This window comes from Rattus rattus, chromosome 9 (genome assembly GCF_011064425.1).
Source record: "Rattus rattus isolate New Zealand chromosome 9, Rrattus_CSIRO_v1, whole genome shotgun sequence".
Classification (NCBI taxonomy): Eukaryota; Metazoa; Chordata; class Mammalia; order Rodentia; family Muridae; genus Rattus; species Rattus rattus.
Genome location: NC_046162.1, coordinates 63,975,486 through 63,993,342, shown reverse-complemented (window position 1 = coordinate 63,993,342; position 17,857 = coordinate 63,975,486). Strand labels below are relative to the sequence as shown.

At 53.4% G+C, this 17,857-nt stretch overlaps 1 protein-coding gene across 2 annotated transcripts in view; it reads right to left on the bottom strand.

Moving 5' to 3' along the window:
- Aatk (apoptosis associated tyrosine kinase) overlaps positions 1 to 17,857 on the bottom strand; it is a 38,987-nt gene that overhangs the window by 13,628 nt on the left and 7,502 nt on the right. For both annotated transcript variants that reach the window (XM_032913475.1, XM_032913476.1), the window contains exon 2: positions 601 to 734. In XM_032913475.1, coding sequence (XP_032769366.1) covers positions 601 to 734 — 134 coding nt within the window. The remainder of the gene's footprint in view (positions 1 to 600; positions 735 to 17,857) is intronic.

The following is a 17,857-nucleotide window of genomic DNA, read 5'->3' as shown; positions in this document are numbered from 1 at the left end:
GTTGGAAATATGCAAGGAGGTCCTGGGGCCTCCATCACTAGAGTGGAGGCCTCAGCTGTGGGGTCTAGCCTGCTAGGGAGGTTTTAGTGAAGGCCACGGGGCCTTAGGTGGACACTCCACAGATAGGATGGCCACTGTGGCTGTGAACAGGTGCCCTCGTTTCTGGAACCCGATGGATGTCCTCTGAGGGAAAGATGACGATATCGTTGCCGGGGGAAGTGTGTGTGGGGGGCTTCACTTTCCCTCTGACTCAGTGAGCACAGACTGAAGGATCTCTGCAGGGGCAGCCGCCTCCCTGACAGTCAGAATGCTCTCAAGAGCCCCTAAAGGCTCCTTAAGGATGTTTCAACTCCTCTGGACACGGACAGGCCTGACCTGGTGCTGGAGTGGCAGTGTTGAGGCCATGTCTACAAAGAAGGTCCCTAAAGGAGTAGAAGGGGATGGGGGTCCCAGGAGCCCTCAGTAGAGGGGCTGTGGGATAGCAGACAAGGGGCTCCATGGGTCCCCAGGTGACTGCAGAAAAATCAACCATCGCAGTAGCCCCAAGATGGAGGGGAGCAGGGTGGTGGGTGGACACGACAGGCCCTGCGAGGTCCTCACCTTGAACCCAATGCCGCCCTTCTTACAGCACAGGCAGGCCAGCATGAGGACAATGACAGTGAAGATCCCAGAGAAGGACACAGCAACCACTGCAAGGGACGAGGACCAGGATAGCTCACTGAGCGGGGCGCCGTCTGCAAAGAAGCAGAGCACAAATGTCTCACCCCAGCCTCAGCATGCCGGCCCCTTGCTCTGAGCCCCACACCTGGACACGGGCCCCAAGCCAGCGGACTGAGGAGTGGCCAGTGCGGGCTCAGCTCCCAGTCCCAAGGACCACGGACACCTCTCTGTGACATCAAGGTCACTGTCCTATCAGACTGAGGCTGGAGAAACGGCTCAGCAGTTCAGAGTTCTGGCTGTTCTTCCAGAGGACTTGAGTTCAATTTCCAGCACCCACATGGCAGGTCCCAGCCACCCTAACTCCAGTCCCAGGGGATCCAGTGGCCCTGTGGCCTCCACTGGCACCAGGCACACATGCGGTACACAGACAATAGAGATGTGCATTCAGGCAAAAACCATCCACACACATAAAAATTTTATTTAAGGAAAAGTAAGCCATCTCCACTCACAGGGCTCAGCTCCCTTTGGGGCTGGAAGGCCACTGAAGGCCCTGGCTGGCCAGGGAGAGCAAGGAGCTGATTTTCCACTGGTACTGAGGTAAAGTGCCCCATATTCAAACCCTGGCTTGTCTCCCCAAGTCCCCCGGGGCTGCTCCTGACCTGGGGAGGGCAGGGGCTGCCATTTTCTTTAGACCCTGATTCAAATGAACCCCCACATCTCAGATGAGGAAACTAAGGTGCTCAGGGCAACAGAACACACCCTAACCCCTCACGGGTGAGCTTCCAAACGGGGGTTCCTTAGCCGACCACAGCGGGGAGAAAGCCAGCTCTGCTATCTCCAGATGGCTTATGGGGCCGGCCCAGCGTGCCCACTGGATGGGAAGGAATGTGCTTGGGGAGAGCTCTGCCTCCCAGGCCTGCCCTTCCTCAGCACGCAGGCTCTGAGGCATCCTATCCGCGGGTCCTCATTAAACCCCTGGCAATGTAGAGCACCCCAGCTCCCCTGGGTGCTGAGTCTGTGTCGCCTTTGTCACCGAGGCAGCTGTGCAAGACACCCTTGGGAGTTCCAGACTCAGCGCGGGTGAGGCCCCAGGGCTTCTGGCTAACAAACATCTGGAGGGCTGCCTGGAGGAAGGGTGAACCTGAGGGTCAAGAGGAACACAAACACAGCTTGGGATTCCTACTCGAGTGCCTGTCAATGCTTCCCACCTCACACCCAGAACTGACGCTGTCCTTGTGAGCCAGAGTGGTGGAGGCCAGAGCTCATGGTGATGCCACGTCAGGGTAAACAGCTAGAAGCTGAAAATCCACAGGAGGCAGCCACGCTCAGGGGACCAGTCCCCATCCTGAGCCAATGCCCTTCCAGCGGCCTTGTCCGGCAGGGTTTCCAGGCATGCCTGTGTGCGTTTGCCTTTTTACACGTCTGTCCTGCATGTGTGTATGTGAACTACCCCCACACCGTGCAAGTGGTACTGTGTGCTCACACCTGAGTGTCTCATGGATGTGAGTACTGACTCCACCATAGGGCAGACACATGAGTGAGCACGTCTCACGCCCTCCTGCACCTCCAGGAAGCAGCGAGCCCCTGCGGACTCTGCTGTTGCCATGGTGAGCCCTCTCTCCTCTCTCCATCTGGTGCCGCTATGGCATCAGAACTAGCCCCTCCCACACCCACTGCTCCCTGAATTCATGTGCCCACTTGACAGCTCTGAGGCCTGGGGCTGGCATCTGGTGCTTGAGCCCATCCCTTGGCTTGCATGGGCACGTACCAGGTAAAGGCCACCTTGGAAAGAGTCAAGCTCAACTTGCACTCCAGCCCTCTCCCTGGTCCACTCATCAAGGCCACTGGCCTTTCTGTGGGTCCCTTCTGACCACAGAGGGTTGTGGCGAGATGCTGGCTGGTAGGTAGGCCTGTGTGGGAGGCACAGAGGTTTGTGCTCACAGATAAGCAGTAAGGGAACCAGGGACGTTAATGAACAAGGTTGTTCCTTCCAAGGAAGGGATGCATAGCCAGCCCGCAGCTGGCACCCAACTGGAGCTCAACTCTTGGAGAAGTTAAGACATTTCTCCTTTAAACAAAAGTAGGGGGTAGGAGATCAGTCGGCTCACCCCAGGAGTCAGAATAGGAACTGAGAGAATGAAATAACATGGGTTCTTCTCTGTTAGAGACAAAGTATTGTATACAATGTGGGTTCTTCTGGGTCCTGAGACAAAGCATTGTATACAATGTTTGTGAAGATCCAGACTAGCAAAGCAACTTTATGCAAGTGGTTAAAATTTAACCCTCTGTTTCCCTAACAAGAAACCATTGATATTGGGAACAGGAAACACACAGGTGCTAATGTAAAAAGAACCCATGAAAGGGGTGTGTGTGGGGGGGGAGGAATCCCAGTCAATTATCTTGTAAGCTGGATCCCAGTAAAGTATGACTTCTCAGGAAGATCATAAAAAAAAATAATAAATTCTCCATCGGACACAGGCTGTCGGGTCTCGGCAGGCGGGAACTCAGAGCCCTCCAGCCTCACGCTCATGAGGAGGCGACCCCATTCTAACTCGGCCGATGTGTGTCAGACTCTGCTTGTCCTGATGTGAGAGACAGGAACAGGTCTTCAAAAGCCAGACTCTGGTGGACAGAGGAGGAATCAGAGCCTGGCGGTCAAGACGGGGCTTTGGAGCCCCGGTTTGCACATCCTCACCCAAAATGGGTATGTTGAGGGAAGACTGAGGCTCGACACCAACTGAATCCATGTATAAATTAGCCCGTGAGGGTAGAGAAGCTCTGAGAATGGAAACCGGCCTAACGTGAGAGACAAGGAACACTGCAGAGAGTTCCGAATGTGGAGAGGGTGTAATGGAAGGATGGAAACGTCTGGGGGGAGGTCCTGGTATCACACATCTTTTTTTTTTTTTCTTTTTTCTTTTTTTTCCGGAGCTGGGGACCGAACCCAGGGCCTTGTGCTTGCTAGGCAAGCGCTCTACCACTGAGCTAAATCCCCAACCCCCTGGGGGGAGGTCCTAAGAAGGCAGCCTGCAGAGCAGAAAGCAAGACAAGTGACAAGCAGGGTATGAATAACTTGGAGACAGAAATGGAAGACAATCAGCGTCTCTGTAAACGAATCCTGCCCTAGAACTGAGTTTGGCTGACTTTGAGGTTTTCACCTAAAATTATTATTTTTTTTATATAGCCTGAGAGTCTATTACATCACACTGTCTAAAAAAATGTGTTAAACTAGAACCTTCCAGCAAGTTCTTGCTCCATGGAACGATCATGCCCTGGTAGTGTTCACATTCCTCGTGTCGTTCACAGTATGGGCTGGTGTGACCTTTCTGTGATTGTTTCTCAGATATTTCTGAGTTCCCTGTCGCCCTGTCACCCAGTGGTGGTGGTGGGGTCTTTCCTTAACCTCAGAATTAAAATCGCCCCGAATTTTAAAGATCTCAAACCGTATGTAAACAGCCTTAAGTGTAAATCTTCAGAAGTTAATTAAGTAGGTTTTGTTCTTTTTTTTTTTTTTTTTAATGCTTGCCTCTCCCTGACACAAATGATCGGACTCTGGTAATGGCAGGAGGCAGAGGAGGCTCACAAGAGCCTGTCTCCTATCGGAGGCAAATTTTACACAGTATTCCAAGCTCCTAGTGTATAATTAGTAGTGGGTGGTTCTCCCATCAGCCTGATATCTGGAACAAGGGCTGTCTGTGACTGGGGCCTTCTCTGTGGTCATGTGTGTAGAGACCTGTGCAATACAGTGCTCTACACGTGTGCACAGTGCCTGTCCCTGTCAGCTGAAGAGCAGGGTCCCGGGCGTGGCGTGGGGCTCTGTGGGCTCAAAGAAAATACCATTGTCAAAAATCTCCTTATGCATTTCCCTTCTAGAACTCCCAATACAACTAAAAGCTGATGACAGTCTGACTCACATGAGCAAACTGTTTGAGGAATTTTGCAATTTACAGAATGATAATTACGTGTCCTTGCTGTCACTGAAATCCCTGACAATCCATGGGATGGGGTCAAGCTATTGTGGGATGACCCATCAAATACTTAAACAGCAAATTTTAAAAATAAAAAGGGGTAGGGGTGGGAAGGTGGGACTTGGAGGAGGGGGCTGTGATCGGGATATAAAGTGGATAAATAGATATATTAGTGAAAAACATATAAAAATAAAGAAGGGTTTATACACCCACCTAAGTCCCCACACTTACTATACTCAACCAAGCCAACTTTAAACTTTTCCCTCTAATGGATGCTTCTTCTGTTGCCCCAAGGCATTTCGCCCCAAAGAGACACAGCATAATGTGTGCGTTAATGGAAAGATTTAGAAACTGATCGATGAAAAAGGCCTGATGCTCTTCTAACGTCGTGGTGGGGTTACGCCTGTGTCTTTCCAAACGTGATCGCAGTCCCAGATGGCTCCCACTCTGATGCATCCGACCAGGAAAGCATCCTGGCGACTACCTGATAAAGCGTCTGAAGACAACGACCCAATCAGGAGGAGACATCCTAAGAGGACGAACAAGCCAGTGACTTAGGGAGGCATCGAGGACACAGTATCAGCGACCTAAAAATGACGCTGTTACATCATCTGACTACATGTTAACTCTCAGCTCGTCGATGCAGAATCCAAACGCTTTTTGTCATGAGGAGCAAGAGGCACAGCCTGGGTAGCAGACAGTGTGATGTTTTGACAGTGTGATGTTTTGTGACGCTGTTTTGCCAAGCTAGTGATTGTTTCTAGTCTTGTTTTTTTTTAATTACCAGTCCCAAGAGTGACTACTGCTGGAGTAAAAAGAGGGGTTTCAGATAGAGCCTGAATGATTAGTAAAATTACAGCAATTACTAGTAATAATAAGTAATATTACATTCATTGCTAATTGGTAATATTAGCTAATTACTAATATTAGTAAGCTATCAGTAATTAATTAGTAATGTTAAGCAAAAACATTAGCAGAAATTAGTCAAGAGATGAGAGGATTGAGAACCACAAAATAGAGCTTCTGTAGAGGATTTGTTGCTCGAGCATAGCGGTGGGGGTCAATGACCTCCCAGTGTGTGTTGATTTCGTGTGTCAGAATTCTCTCACACTATTGTCGATCTGCATAAGAAGTCTCTCAGGTGACCTTTGAATGGCTACCATGGTTAGGTTGGCTTTCCCCTTTCCTTAGTCCTCTGTAAGCGATTCTCGTAACTCTGTTATGGTTGTCTGTATTGGTTAAGCTGGCCATGCAGGCAAGGCATGCAGCCTCTATTACAGCCACAGTTTTCACTTTAAGAACTGAAAAGGAGGGCTGGAGAGATGGCTCAGTGGTCAAGAGCACTGACTGCTCCTCCAGAGGTCCTGAGTTCAAATCCCAGCAACCACAGGGTGGCTCACAACCATCTGTCATGGGATCCGATGCCCTCTTGTGGTGTGTCTGAAGTCAGCGACAGTGTACTGACATATACATAAAATAAATACATCTTTAAAAGAAAAAGCTGAGGAGGGAGGCTCTTGTGCTCGCAGAGAAGCACTAGAGGAACCAGGAATCTTAAACACACAGTCTTGTTCCTCAAAGAAGTGGATGCTTAACCTGTTAACCCCCCAGAAAGCCGGGAGTAGATGTGGTTAGTAGCCTGGTGCCCTTCGCGCTTTGTGGCTAAGACGTCACTGCACCTTCCCCCAGACACCTATCGTGAGCTTGTTAATCCGTAGACCCCATCTTTATGAAAGGTGTCACGTGTAGTCAAATTATAGACCCCATCTTTGTGGGAGCTGTCACACATAAAGAAGTTCAGTGAAGTCGTGCCTTTAGCCACACTGTGCATGTGACTCGAGTTAATTATCACCAGGAAAATCTTTCACCAAATTATGCTGTGCTTAAATATGCCTATAACCAACTATTTGGTGTCAGACTCCAGAACTTTGTACTCGTCTTGAACTGAGCTACCTTTTAGCCTCCTGCAGATCATGCTGGCCGTGGTGGCACAGGGACCCAACAGGCCTGTCTTACACTCAGTGCCCAAGTCCCTGAGGGAGGATGAGGCAGCCAAAGGCGCTGCTCAGAACCACACAACCACGGATGCTCTTAAACTCCCCGAATCTGCACGTGTGCCTGGGTTTCTGAAGCCCTGGTGCATCAGGAGGGCCCCAGAGACCCCTCTCCCCGACTGGCGAAAGCCATTCACAACCCACAAATACAGAAGTGACCCAAGCTGGCTCCAGCCTGGGTCCCAACTAAGTGCCACCGAGGCCCAGGAGCCATGGAGATCATGCAAAGTGATTGATTAAGAAGAGGAAAGGCATGGGGTTGGGGATTTGGCTCAGTGGTAGAGCGCTTGCCTAGGAAGCGCAAGGTCCTGGGTTGATTCCCCAGCCCCAAAAAAAAAAAAAAAAAAAAAAAAAAAGGAAAGGCAGATGGCTCGAGAGATGGCTCAGCGGTTAAGAGCACTGACTGCTCTTCCAGAGGTCCTGAGTTCAATTCCAGCAACCACAGGGTGGCTCACAACCATCTGTCATGGGATCTGATGCCCTTTTCTGGTGCATCTGAAGAGAGCGACAGTGTACTCATATGAATAAAATAAATAAATCTTAAAAGAGAGAAAAGGAAAGGAAAAGCTAGACCAGGCGGTGGTGGTGCACGTCTTTAATCCCAGCGCTTGAGAGGCAGAGGCAGGCAGATCTACAGCCTGGTCCACTTCCCTGGGCACCGAGAAAGCCAGGCCCAGAATCTTCCAAGGGCCTCACAGAAGCCACACAAAGCTGTCATGGGTAGAGATGGGGATGGAAAAGCCCTGGTCCTTGACCTGGGATCAAGGATCTGTAGGTAGAGGTGAAAGGCAGCAGGAGATGCTGTGTTGCGGCTCAAACGAGTCACCACACCAAGGACCAGGAGCCACCCCATCTCTAGACACTGATCGCAACGGGGCCTTGGGGTTGGAAGCATCAGCATGGGTGGAACCGGACTTCTAAGTTTCTGCAGTGGGCAGCCCGCAGTCGCAGGATTCCCACCTCTGGCCACCAGGGCTCAGGAGCACGGACAGGAAACCACCACGCTCAGCTAGGGCCCACTGACAAGACGACGACCCTGCCTGCCCTCAAGCCAACCACCCGTTCTGAAACTTCACACTGAATAAAAACAAAAACTGCATGCCGCCTTTGTGGGTTTCCCTGTGTCTTAGGAAGTGCTTTAAACAGCGATCACATCGAGGGCTTGGCTCTGCTGAGGTCCTTGGTACCTCCTTCACCATTCTATGCTTGTCATCCTTGCCTGGAGAGGCCCACTTCACAGGCACCCCACCCCTGACCATCCTCCACGCTCCCTCTCAGGACATGGCCGGACGCTGTTTCCAAGGTCAGGATTCAGTACACAAAGCCACATTCCCATAGGAGTGGGACCTTACAACAGGGGGTGGGTGTCCCAAAACACTTCAGTTAAAATTTCTATCAGTCTTATCTACTAACATCCAACTCTACCAGCTCTCCGGTCCACTTGCGCCCAAACCTTCCACCACTCATCTCCCCAGGGCAGCCATGTTTGTGCCACTCCCATACGTCTGAGGCCTGTCTGATGGGAGCTGGGTGATCCCCTACACTGGGTCACGTGAGCCAGCCCTCTATTTCTCTTTATTCTTGATGTTGTTTGGTTGGCTTTATTTGCTTTCCAAGAAAGTGTTTCCCTATGTAGCTTTTGCTGTCCTGGAACCCACTCTGCAGACCAGGCTGGCCTCGAACTCACAGAGAGCCTCCTGCCTCTGCCTTCCGAGTGCCACCTATGCTGGATCCCTTCTGCTATTTATGTCACCCTCCCAGATCCTGAGATCTTCAGGGAATTTAACTGTATTGGGGTAATGACTAGCTTTGTGTCTCGGGAGGCCTAGGTTTGGTGGGAGGCCACCTGCAGTTGGCAGAGTGACCCCAACACTGTCCACCTACTCCTCCCTCTGGCCTGCAGCCGTGTCATGTGTCACGTGTCACCCAGCCTGGCTAAGGAGACTTTGCAGACACATGTTGATCTTCCCATAGCTTCCAGGGGTAGCCCTTTTACCATTAAAATCAACCAATGGGATTGACTTTAACCTTTTGACCCTAGTTGTCAGGGAAGCTATTGAAAACAAACACATGGCCCCTCTCAAGGGAGAAAAGCCTTCGAGGTGAACCAGAGGTAGCATTTGCCTCAGATCCTCTTTGCCTGCAAGGTGACACAGGACAGGCCACATGGGGAGGAGAAGGGGCCCATAAACAGGCAGACCGGCCTTGGCAGCAGGGCAGGTCCACAGGGCCGTGATTGGAGCTCTGAGTAATGCTCACAGTGTGATGGGTAAGGCTGGCCGGCAGCCAGTGCTGATGTGAGCGCGACCTGGGCCTCTCCCACCCTTCTCTTCTGTTTGAATGCTAGGCAGACACTCCATGCTGCTGCCTGGAAGGTTCTGGACAGAAGTTTGCCTCTCAGGTCACATGTGTGACATACCCCTCAAACCCTCCCGTTCAACCTGCACTCAGTCACTGCCCTGCTCTGGGAACACGGGGACCAGCTGGGGCGCAAGAGGAGTGAAGAAGGGCTGAGGCTGGGGGCGGGGAGGAAAAGCAGGCATCTACAGTGTAGTTGGAACCCGCCCCCCCCCAAAAAAAGTGAATGTGGCTTTGATCTGGTCCTGGTACCCCTGGCTGTATAGCCCTACCCAACACAGTCCTGTCCCGACCTGTGAGTCCCTGTCCAAACCCACATCTCCACGTTTTGACTAGCCCAGAGTCTAGAATACCAGGGTCTGTCTTTTCAACCCAAATTTAGGTCACGGCAGATGACCCACTTCTGCCACCAGATGGCGATCCATGGGCATTTTACAGTAACGGTTGACTGAATGGGGTCCAGAGACTCCCATCTCCTTGGCAGGGTTGTGGAGGAACCAGAAGGCCACCTCAGGTTGGGAGCAACACCAGGATCTAATTCATGGGCAGACCAAGAGGTCTGGCGTGCAAAGGTCAAGGACACAAGCTTGGGGTGCAGCCATCCCCCAGAATCAAACTCTTTGGACCTGGTTCCCAGACATACCCTCCAGAACAGTAAGGAAAGCCAGAGACCCCACAGAGTGGCAGCTGGCTCCCAGAACTCAGTCCCTCCTGACAGGTTCCTCTGAGGCCCCGTGGAGGGACAGTGCTCCTGGGCCTGCACGAGGCCAGGGTTGCTGACTGGTGCTAGCTGCCACCGGCCTTGCCCAGTGATGCCACCATTCGTGGCTCCAGGAGACGGTGTTTAGGGCACACTTTAACTGAAGAAAACCTCGCCCTCTCCAAGAAACCTCCTGCGTCTCAGGCTCCTTGGCCACTGTGGTCGTCTCCTTCCATAGGTTCCAGGGTCCCCTGAAGAAAAGTGTACAAAAGGCTGTTTGGCCGCTGGGTTCTCCACACCTTTTCATAGGTGGTAGAGAGGTTGGTTCCTGGTCAGAGGGCAGACGCCTGCCCCCTACAGGATGGGATGACCCAACTCCAGCAAATGTGAATCTACCTGGGGCTCACCAGCCAGGAAACTGCCAGGCTGGGAAGGGTAGGTCGACCGAGGTTGGCTGCTGGGGGTCCTTCCTACCATGAGACCTTGAGCTCAGCCTCCCTATCCTGAGAGGAGGATCTCTTGTTAACCAGGGCCGGCCACCACATTCCTCTGAGCAATCAATGAAAACATGTCATCATGCTTCAACGTCACCTGGGCCTGATCTACCTCAGTCTCCCACACTGAAAGCCCTGCTGCCGTACCTGAGGCCAAGGCTCATGTTGGTCCTCCTGGGCCCTGGACCAGCTCTGCTGAGGGGGCCATCCCTCCCCAACCCTTCCTCAGCGAAGCCCAAGGCAGTGAGGGGAAAGGCTTGTCTTAGAGTCCAAACCACATGCCCCCCCAGAAAACAAGGGTCTGGGTATGGAGTGACTTCCTCCAGGTCTCTGTGACCTCTGTCTCCTCAGCACCACGGGAAGGATTCGTGGATGTACAGAATCCAGCTGCTTGGAGTTGGGGACCTGGATACCCCTCCGCCGTCTGTACAGCCTGTCTGTGAACTTCGCCTGTTTATACTGAGCTCCTGGCATAAGCGGTTTCACAGATGTTTGTAACATGCTGATGACAGCGATATACAGCTTAGGAACTTGGCCACCCACCCAGATACAGGCACTTCCTCCAGAACCTTCATCCAGGGGTGTCTTGCCTGCTCCAGCTCTGCCTGGTTTCTCCCTAGGACCAGGTCCCACTGTGGCTGTTTTTTGCATCAGAGAATTCTCGGTGCAGAATCCACACCCACTCCTTTCCCCAGAACGGCTGCAGACCACCTGCACGTTGGACTGTGTCAGTCCGGGACCAGCGTAGAGGAGGCTGGTGTGGTAGCCTCTGTGGAAAGGCAAATCTTCCACTATTGGGCCTCAGCTTTCTGGCCCTTGACCTTCAGGGTCTGCAGAAGCTTCAAGTCATCAGGCTCGCCCATGTGTTCAGGTGTGAGGCCTCAAGCCTGGGCACCGTTTGAATCGCTCTTTCCTATGCCAGAGTGTGCCTAGAGTGAGTGCCATCCAGATGTGGGAAGTCAAGCCTCCCCCGATCCCCCTCTAACCTCATGCCAAGGCAGGCGCTAGGGGACCACCAGAAAGGGAAAGTACCTCAGAGCTGGGGTCCTTTGGAAGTGGCTGCTGGTTTCCTTGTTACCTATTCAGTGACAAAGGGCTGTCTCTCCGGGGACACAAGACTACCACCTCACCCACATGAGGTGAAGCACTGCTTCCCATGATGTAAGATCCCCTTCAGTAACAAAGGTCTGTCTTCTCCAGAGACACAAAAGTCCCCACAGGGATGGCGGGCATTCTCCTCTGTACTGACACAAGGCTTCCCTCCAGTGACATGAGGCTGATACAAGGCACCCCTGCAGTGACTCTAGGTTGTCCTCCCGTGATGTCAGGCCCTTCTCCAGTAACCAAGTCTCTCCCTTCCAGTGAGGCCAGACAGTCTTCAAGTAACAAAAGACTCCCCTGCAGTGATACAAGGTTCCCTTTGTATCACTTTGTATCACACAAGCTTACTTCCAGTGACGGGAGTATCGTCCCCTCCAGGGGCATGGGACCACCCTCAAGTGACAGGAGGAGCCTCACCAGTGATGCAGGGATTATCTCCTGTTTGCCTCAGTAACTAGGCCTGCAGATAGACTTGGCCTGGACCACACCCTAACCTATTCCTCTAAGTGCCCCAAGATGGGCATGGCTAAGCAAAGGGACAGACGGGAGCTGGAGCTAAGGGGGTCCTGTGGTGCACATACTGTTACCGTCAGGGCTCATGGGTGAACCTTGAACTCTCCCCACAGAGCGCTGCGGCAGTCTGTGTGGAGACAGGAGGACTGCGGAGGCCGTCAGTCACACGTGTCTGTACCCCTTAAAAAGGAAGCGAAGGGTGTAAGATAGGGAGTTCGCCTTGTCACATGACATGGGCTACCATTCAAAAGGATCAAATGGGGAACAGCCAGTCAGGCCTGAAGCAGAGAGAGCAGCCCTTGGTACAGCATTGGCTTTGGAAGCCTCCTATGCTTGGACCACCCACCATGTCTAAGTGCATCACAGAAAGGATGGAATGTTGGAGGGGGTGTTCGACAGCACTGAGGATGAACCCAGGGCCTCACATTACACTCACCAAGTGCCACGCCCCAGCCTAGCTTCCTCAAGGGAAGACGCCACAGAAGCAAAAATTGGATCTGATTTTCTTTAAGTATGTTTGATTTTTTTCTTTTAATAAAAAAACACCTACAATACCTGCACTGGGATGGCAGAGGCAGGAGCTCCCTGAGGTCAGCCTGATGAACACCGGGTTCAGGGGGCCCTTGTCTCCAAGCTACGGTGAGAGCCACTGTGGCAGGCACTCCGTGCTAGTCTCCGTGTGCACGCACAGATGAGCATTTAAACATGAACCCAGTAAAATAACTGAAGTGGCTACAGCAGAAGATGTAAAAGTGGAGTGTGATGGTGCACATCTGTGGTCCTGGCACTTGGGAAGCTGAGGCAGGGGGACAAAGGTTTTAAGGCTAGCCCGCTGCATAGCAAGGCTCTGCCTAAAACAAACCGGGAATGGTGGTGCAGGTCAGTGGTAGAGAGCTTACCTAGCACAGGGGAGGTCCTGGCTCAACCCCAGCACAAGTGGGAGAAGGGGAGACAGAGGAGGAGGGGGAAAAGAGGGGAGGGAGGAGGGAGAGCAAGGGAGGAAGAGGGGGAGAAGACAGGAGGATGGAGGAGGATGGAGGAGGGAAAGAAGAAAGGAGAGGAGGGAGAGGAGGGGAGGGAGAGGAGGGAGAGGGAGGAGGGAGGGAGGAGGGGAGGGAGGGGGAGAGGAGGAGGGAGGAGGAGGAGAGGAGGAGGGAGAGGAGGGAGAGGAGGAGGGAAAGGAGGAGGGAGAAGAGGCAGAAGGATAGGAGGAGGGAGGGGAGGAGGGAGAGGAGGAGGGAGGGGAGGAGGGAGGGGAGGAGGAGGGAGAGGAGGAGAGGAGGAGGGGGAGGAGGAGGGAGAGGAGGAGGGGAGAGGAGGAGGGAGAGGAGGAGGAGGGAGAGGAGGAGGGAGAGGAGGAGGGAGAGGAGGAGGGAGAGGAGGAGGGAGAGGAGGAGGGAGAGGAGGAGGGAGGAGGGAAGAGGGAGAGGAGGAGGGAGAGGAGGAGGAGGAGGAGGGGAGGAGGAGGGGAGGAGGAGGAGGAGGGGAGGAGGGGGGAGAGGAGGAGGGGGAGGAGGAGGGAGAGGAGGAGGGGGAGAGGGAGGAGGAGGGGGGAGAGGAGGAGGAGGGAGAGGAGGAGGGAGAGGAGGAGGGAGAGGAGGAGGGAGAGGAGGAGGGAGAGGAGGAGGGAGAGGAGGAGGAGGAGGGGGAGGAGGAGGGAGAGGAGGAGGAAGAGGAGGGAGAGGAGGAGGGAGAGAAAAGAGAAAGGGAAAGATGAGAAGGAGATGACAGAGGATAGAGAGGAGGAAGAAGAGGAGGAGTGGGGAGGAGAAGGGGAGGAGGGGTGGTGGAGGAGGGGGAGTGGAGAAGAGGGGGAGGGGGAGTGGAGGAGTGGAGGGAAGAGGGAAGAAAAGAAAGATGGGGAGGAAGCCAAAACTCATCCAGCTCTAGTCTGTGAGCATCTTCATCCGGATCAACTGCACCTCACGACTTGAAGCGCGGGGCAGGGCACAGGGCTGTGTAACTACCAACCACAGGTCCAGAAAGTACTAAACAGAAAGTAAGGAAGCCTCCCAGAGGTGGACAGCGGCTTCATTCCTCAGGTTTCATGTTGGCAGCTGAGTGCACTCCACTCAGAATCAGGGGATGTGTAAGTTATTCCAACCCCACAGACCTAACCCTGCCAGTCCAAGAATAACATCCAACCCCCGCCTTAGGGTCTCCGGGCAGCACTCTGCACACTCCACTCTTACCACAGTCAATACCCCAGGCGCTGGGGCCTCAGCTGGTCCGACTGACCTCTGCCATTGGCCTAGAGCCCTTAGCCTGAAGGAAAGCTGCCCCCATGCTCCACTTTGGACTGCATGGACTCCGGCCCTGCTCAGGACTTTCCCTGGGCCCAGAACTTGGAGAACCTACCCCAGGGACTTCGGCCAGCAAGTGACACCACTAAGACCACCAGATATGAAGCCTGCATGGGTTACGTGGGTTCTCCAGGACGTTGGCAGTGTCCTGGAGGGCAGAGTAGGGCACAGTGGGGGAGAGAGTGACTGTGCAAGCCAGGGTGTGAGCAAACACAGGAACGCATGTTCTCATACACACACTTGTGAGCCCACAGATCCAGGCAGGCTCACGCTGAGAACACAGCACATTCACATTCATTCACACTCACTAGCCCACACTGGGGCACACCTGTGCACACTCGGATACCCTCCTCACAATTATGCCTACTCACAAGGGCACACATACATGTACTCGGCACACACAGCTACCCTTAAACATGTCCACGCTCCCCCTGCGTGCACTAACACGTTCACTAGTCTGTGCACACAAATCATCCATGCACGAGCACTTGCTCAAGCACACAGTGATGCTATTTGTACACTGACGTGCACGCTCACGCTTGCTCAAGCACAAGTCATGTACACTCATGCACACCCGCATCCAAACGCCCGTGAAAACTGCCAGGAACAAAGGTTAGAAGGCGAGTGAATGAATGGGTGAGACCTCATCCCGGCAAGCCTCATGGCCCTGTGTCTCCCATGTCCTGCAGAAGATGCAGTCAGGCTGTGTGAAGAGCAGGAGTGAGCCACCTGACCTGTGAAGACAGCCAAAGACGACTGAGGCGTTGAGAGATGAAACGCCGCCCAGTGCCTCCAGATGCTCCACTCGGTGTCATGCTAGCTCAATGGACACCATGAGATTCCACAATGTGAAGGCCAGGAAAGCCACAGGCACACATGGGTTTACAGTGGCCAGGGGCCAGAGTGGCAGCAGGATTCTCCGGGGATGGGAAGGATGTTCTAGAACCAGGCAGAAGCAGTGGCATGCTACCTGAGTGATGGGCTCGCTCAGAGGCAGTGAGTTGCTTCCTAGCCCTCCCTTTGCAGACAGCAGTTTAATATTTGGGTGTCCACCTAGGATAGAGGCTCTTACAGCAAGCTCCGCCCTACCCCTATGTCCCCAATGGATCTATGCTCCTTCCCAGACCTCCTTCCTGCCCTGTTCCAGGATGCTCTGTCCCCCAAGCATTGTCTTCATTAACCACACAGAGAAGCCATATAAGCAGTCCTGGAATGAAGGCCACACTTAACAGATGTGGCTCTGGGGTCCCCCTCCTGGAGGTGTGACAGTCACCCCTGACCTGGGGTCTTAGGGGCTGTGTCAGTACCACTGTGGGTTCTAAGGACAGAGCAGAGCTGATGTTGCCAAAGCAGCTGTACTCTGTCCTGGACGTGGAGCACAGGGGCTCCATGCACCTGAGGACCCCTGACACGGGTGATGCAAAGGGAACCCCAAACAGAAAGGAAGATACCCAGACGAAACAGGCGCAGAGGGAGCCGGGAGGCCTGGGCAGCAGGCAGCCTGGGTGCCCAGAGTCAGGGTCAGGGCACAGTATCCCCTTCCTGGCTCCTGCTGGGGCTATAATGGAGCTCAGGAGTCCTACACAGGGAAGGGAGGAGATGTAAGTCTCGCCCCCAGGAGGGACATAGTTCCTCCTCAGGTGGGGACACAGAAGCCAGTTTGGCAGCCTGAGCCTAGGCTGCTGGCACCACTGTGCTATCTTGAGAGGTAGCTGTTAGGCTCTCCATCCTCTTGGTCTCGCAGGATTCAGGTCCTGTCCACAGGACACCCCAGGCCCAGAGCAAGGGTGCACACAGAGGTTTTCACAGCCTCGTGGACTGTTCCTAGGCTCTCCCTCTGACCTGACCACTAGTGAGGAGAAACTGAGGCAAGTGTAGCAAGGTGTATCAGTCCCCAGGAGGTAAAATGGCATTGTGAGAGGGCACTGTGAGAAAAGACTGTGCCCTCAAAGACCAAAGACTTAACACTGGGGGCTGGAGAGATGGCTCAGTGTTTAAGAGCACCGACTGCTCTTCCAGAGGTCCCGAGCAACCACATGGTGGCTCACAACCATCTGTAGTGGGATCCAATGCCCTCTCCTGGTGTGTCTGAAGACAGCTACAGTGTACTCAAATATAAAATGTATAAAAATTCTTAAAAAAAAAAAAAAAAAAGACCACACTGTCCACCCAGTGCCTTCCCAGCCTCTCCAGCCTCCTCAGCCCCAGCAAGCACAGCAGGTACAGGCTGCCACATGGAATTCTGGGCATTGAGGATGTCAGGTGGGGAGCTTGAGTTATGGGACCACTTCCCTCAGACAAGAGAACACTGTGCCCGATGGATACAAAGTAGCTGCAACTAAATGAGTTACAAATGACCAGGAGGACGCTCAGGCGGTCCACCCACCTGCCTTGAGAACTGTGCTGCAGACAGACCTGCTGCCCTCTGGGGTCCCCACCCCTGCCTCCCACGGCCCTGCCTGGTGAAGGAAGCAGGTCCAGTTTGGCGAGGTTATAAGGACAGCTGGTTGGCAGGTGGATACGAGAAAAAGACTACAAGAAGGCCTGACCTGGTTCCTTATTTGCAGACCCTGGATCAGCTCCAGGAGGGCAGGTCATTGGTGAGACAGGTGTCAGCGCCCTTCTGTCATCCAGGGAAAGATGGAAATAAAACGAGCTTCTTCACTCAGAGGCCTGGGGGGGGGGTAGAGCAAGGAGGGAGGGAAGGTCCTTAGGAGGAGGTCCCAAGGGGTTCTAGGGGGTCACATCTTTACACTTGCACTCAGATGCACACATACATGTGCACATATGCACATAAACACGTGTGCCCAACAGCTGCTTATGCGCTCATCCCTGGGTAATATGCTCAAATACATGGACACACATTGCACTCACTCATATATACACAGACACACAATAGCTGTGGCCCACACAGTGTAACCTCTGCTCTCTCTCTCTCTCTCTCTCTCTCTCTCTCTCTCTCTCTCTCTCTCTCACACACACACACACACACACACACACACACACACACAGATAGGCAACATGCTCATGTGAGCATGCACACATCTCACATGGAGATCCCCTTAAGTATTCACATTTGTATTCTCAACCTAAGGCACACACTAGGGGTCAGCACCACCCCCTCTACATGGGATCCCGACATGGCCTTCTAGCATTCTTCTGCAGGATCCCAAACCTTGCCTTCCTGGATCCTCCAGAGGGCACCTTGGAATCAAATCCACCAAGGGGATTGGGAACAGAAGGAATTTCCACAGCATGACACTCACAATTGGCCTCACCTCCACTGACATGTGTCAGAACTGTAGCCAAGTCTGACCTCCAAGCCCCTCATCCCTTTCCCTAGTACCCCAGCACCTCCAGACTGGTCCAAGGATGGAGTGGTTATTCAGCATGTCCCTGTGGCTCCCCTCTGAGAACCCCCACACCCAGCCAGCTTAGTGACTTGATGGGAATGGCAAGGTCATAGCTTGTCCTGGTAGCTCTATTCCCAAGCTGCTCCAGGCACATCGTCTGTTCCTTTTAAAGGGACATGTTGCAGCCTCCCGACACACCCCTTGGCCTGATTGTTTGGATCCTCTTGGAACCTCCAACTCTCACACATGAGATGCCCAGCCTAAGCCATGGCTAGGCAAACCCACAGGTCCTCAACTAGATTGAGAAGCACACAGAACACACTGGCTTTGCCTATGTTTAGACAGGACCTGTA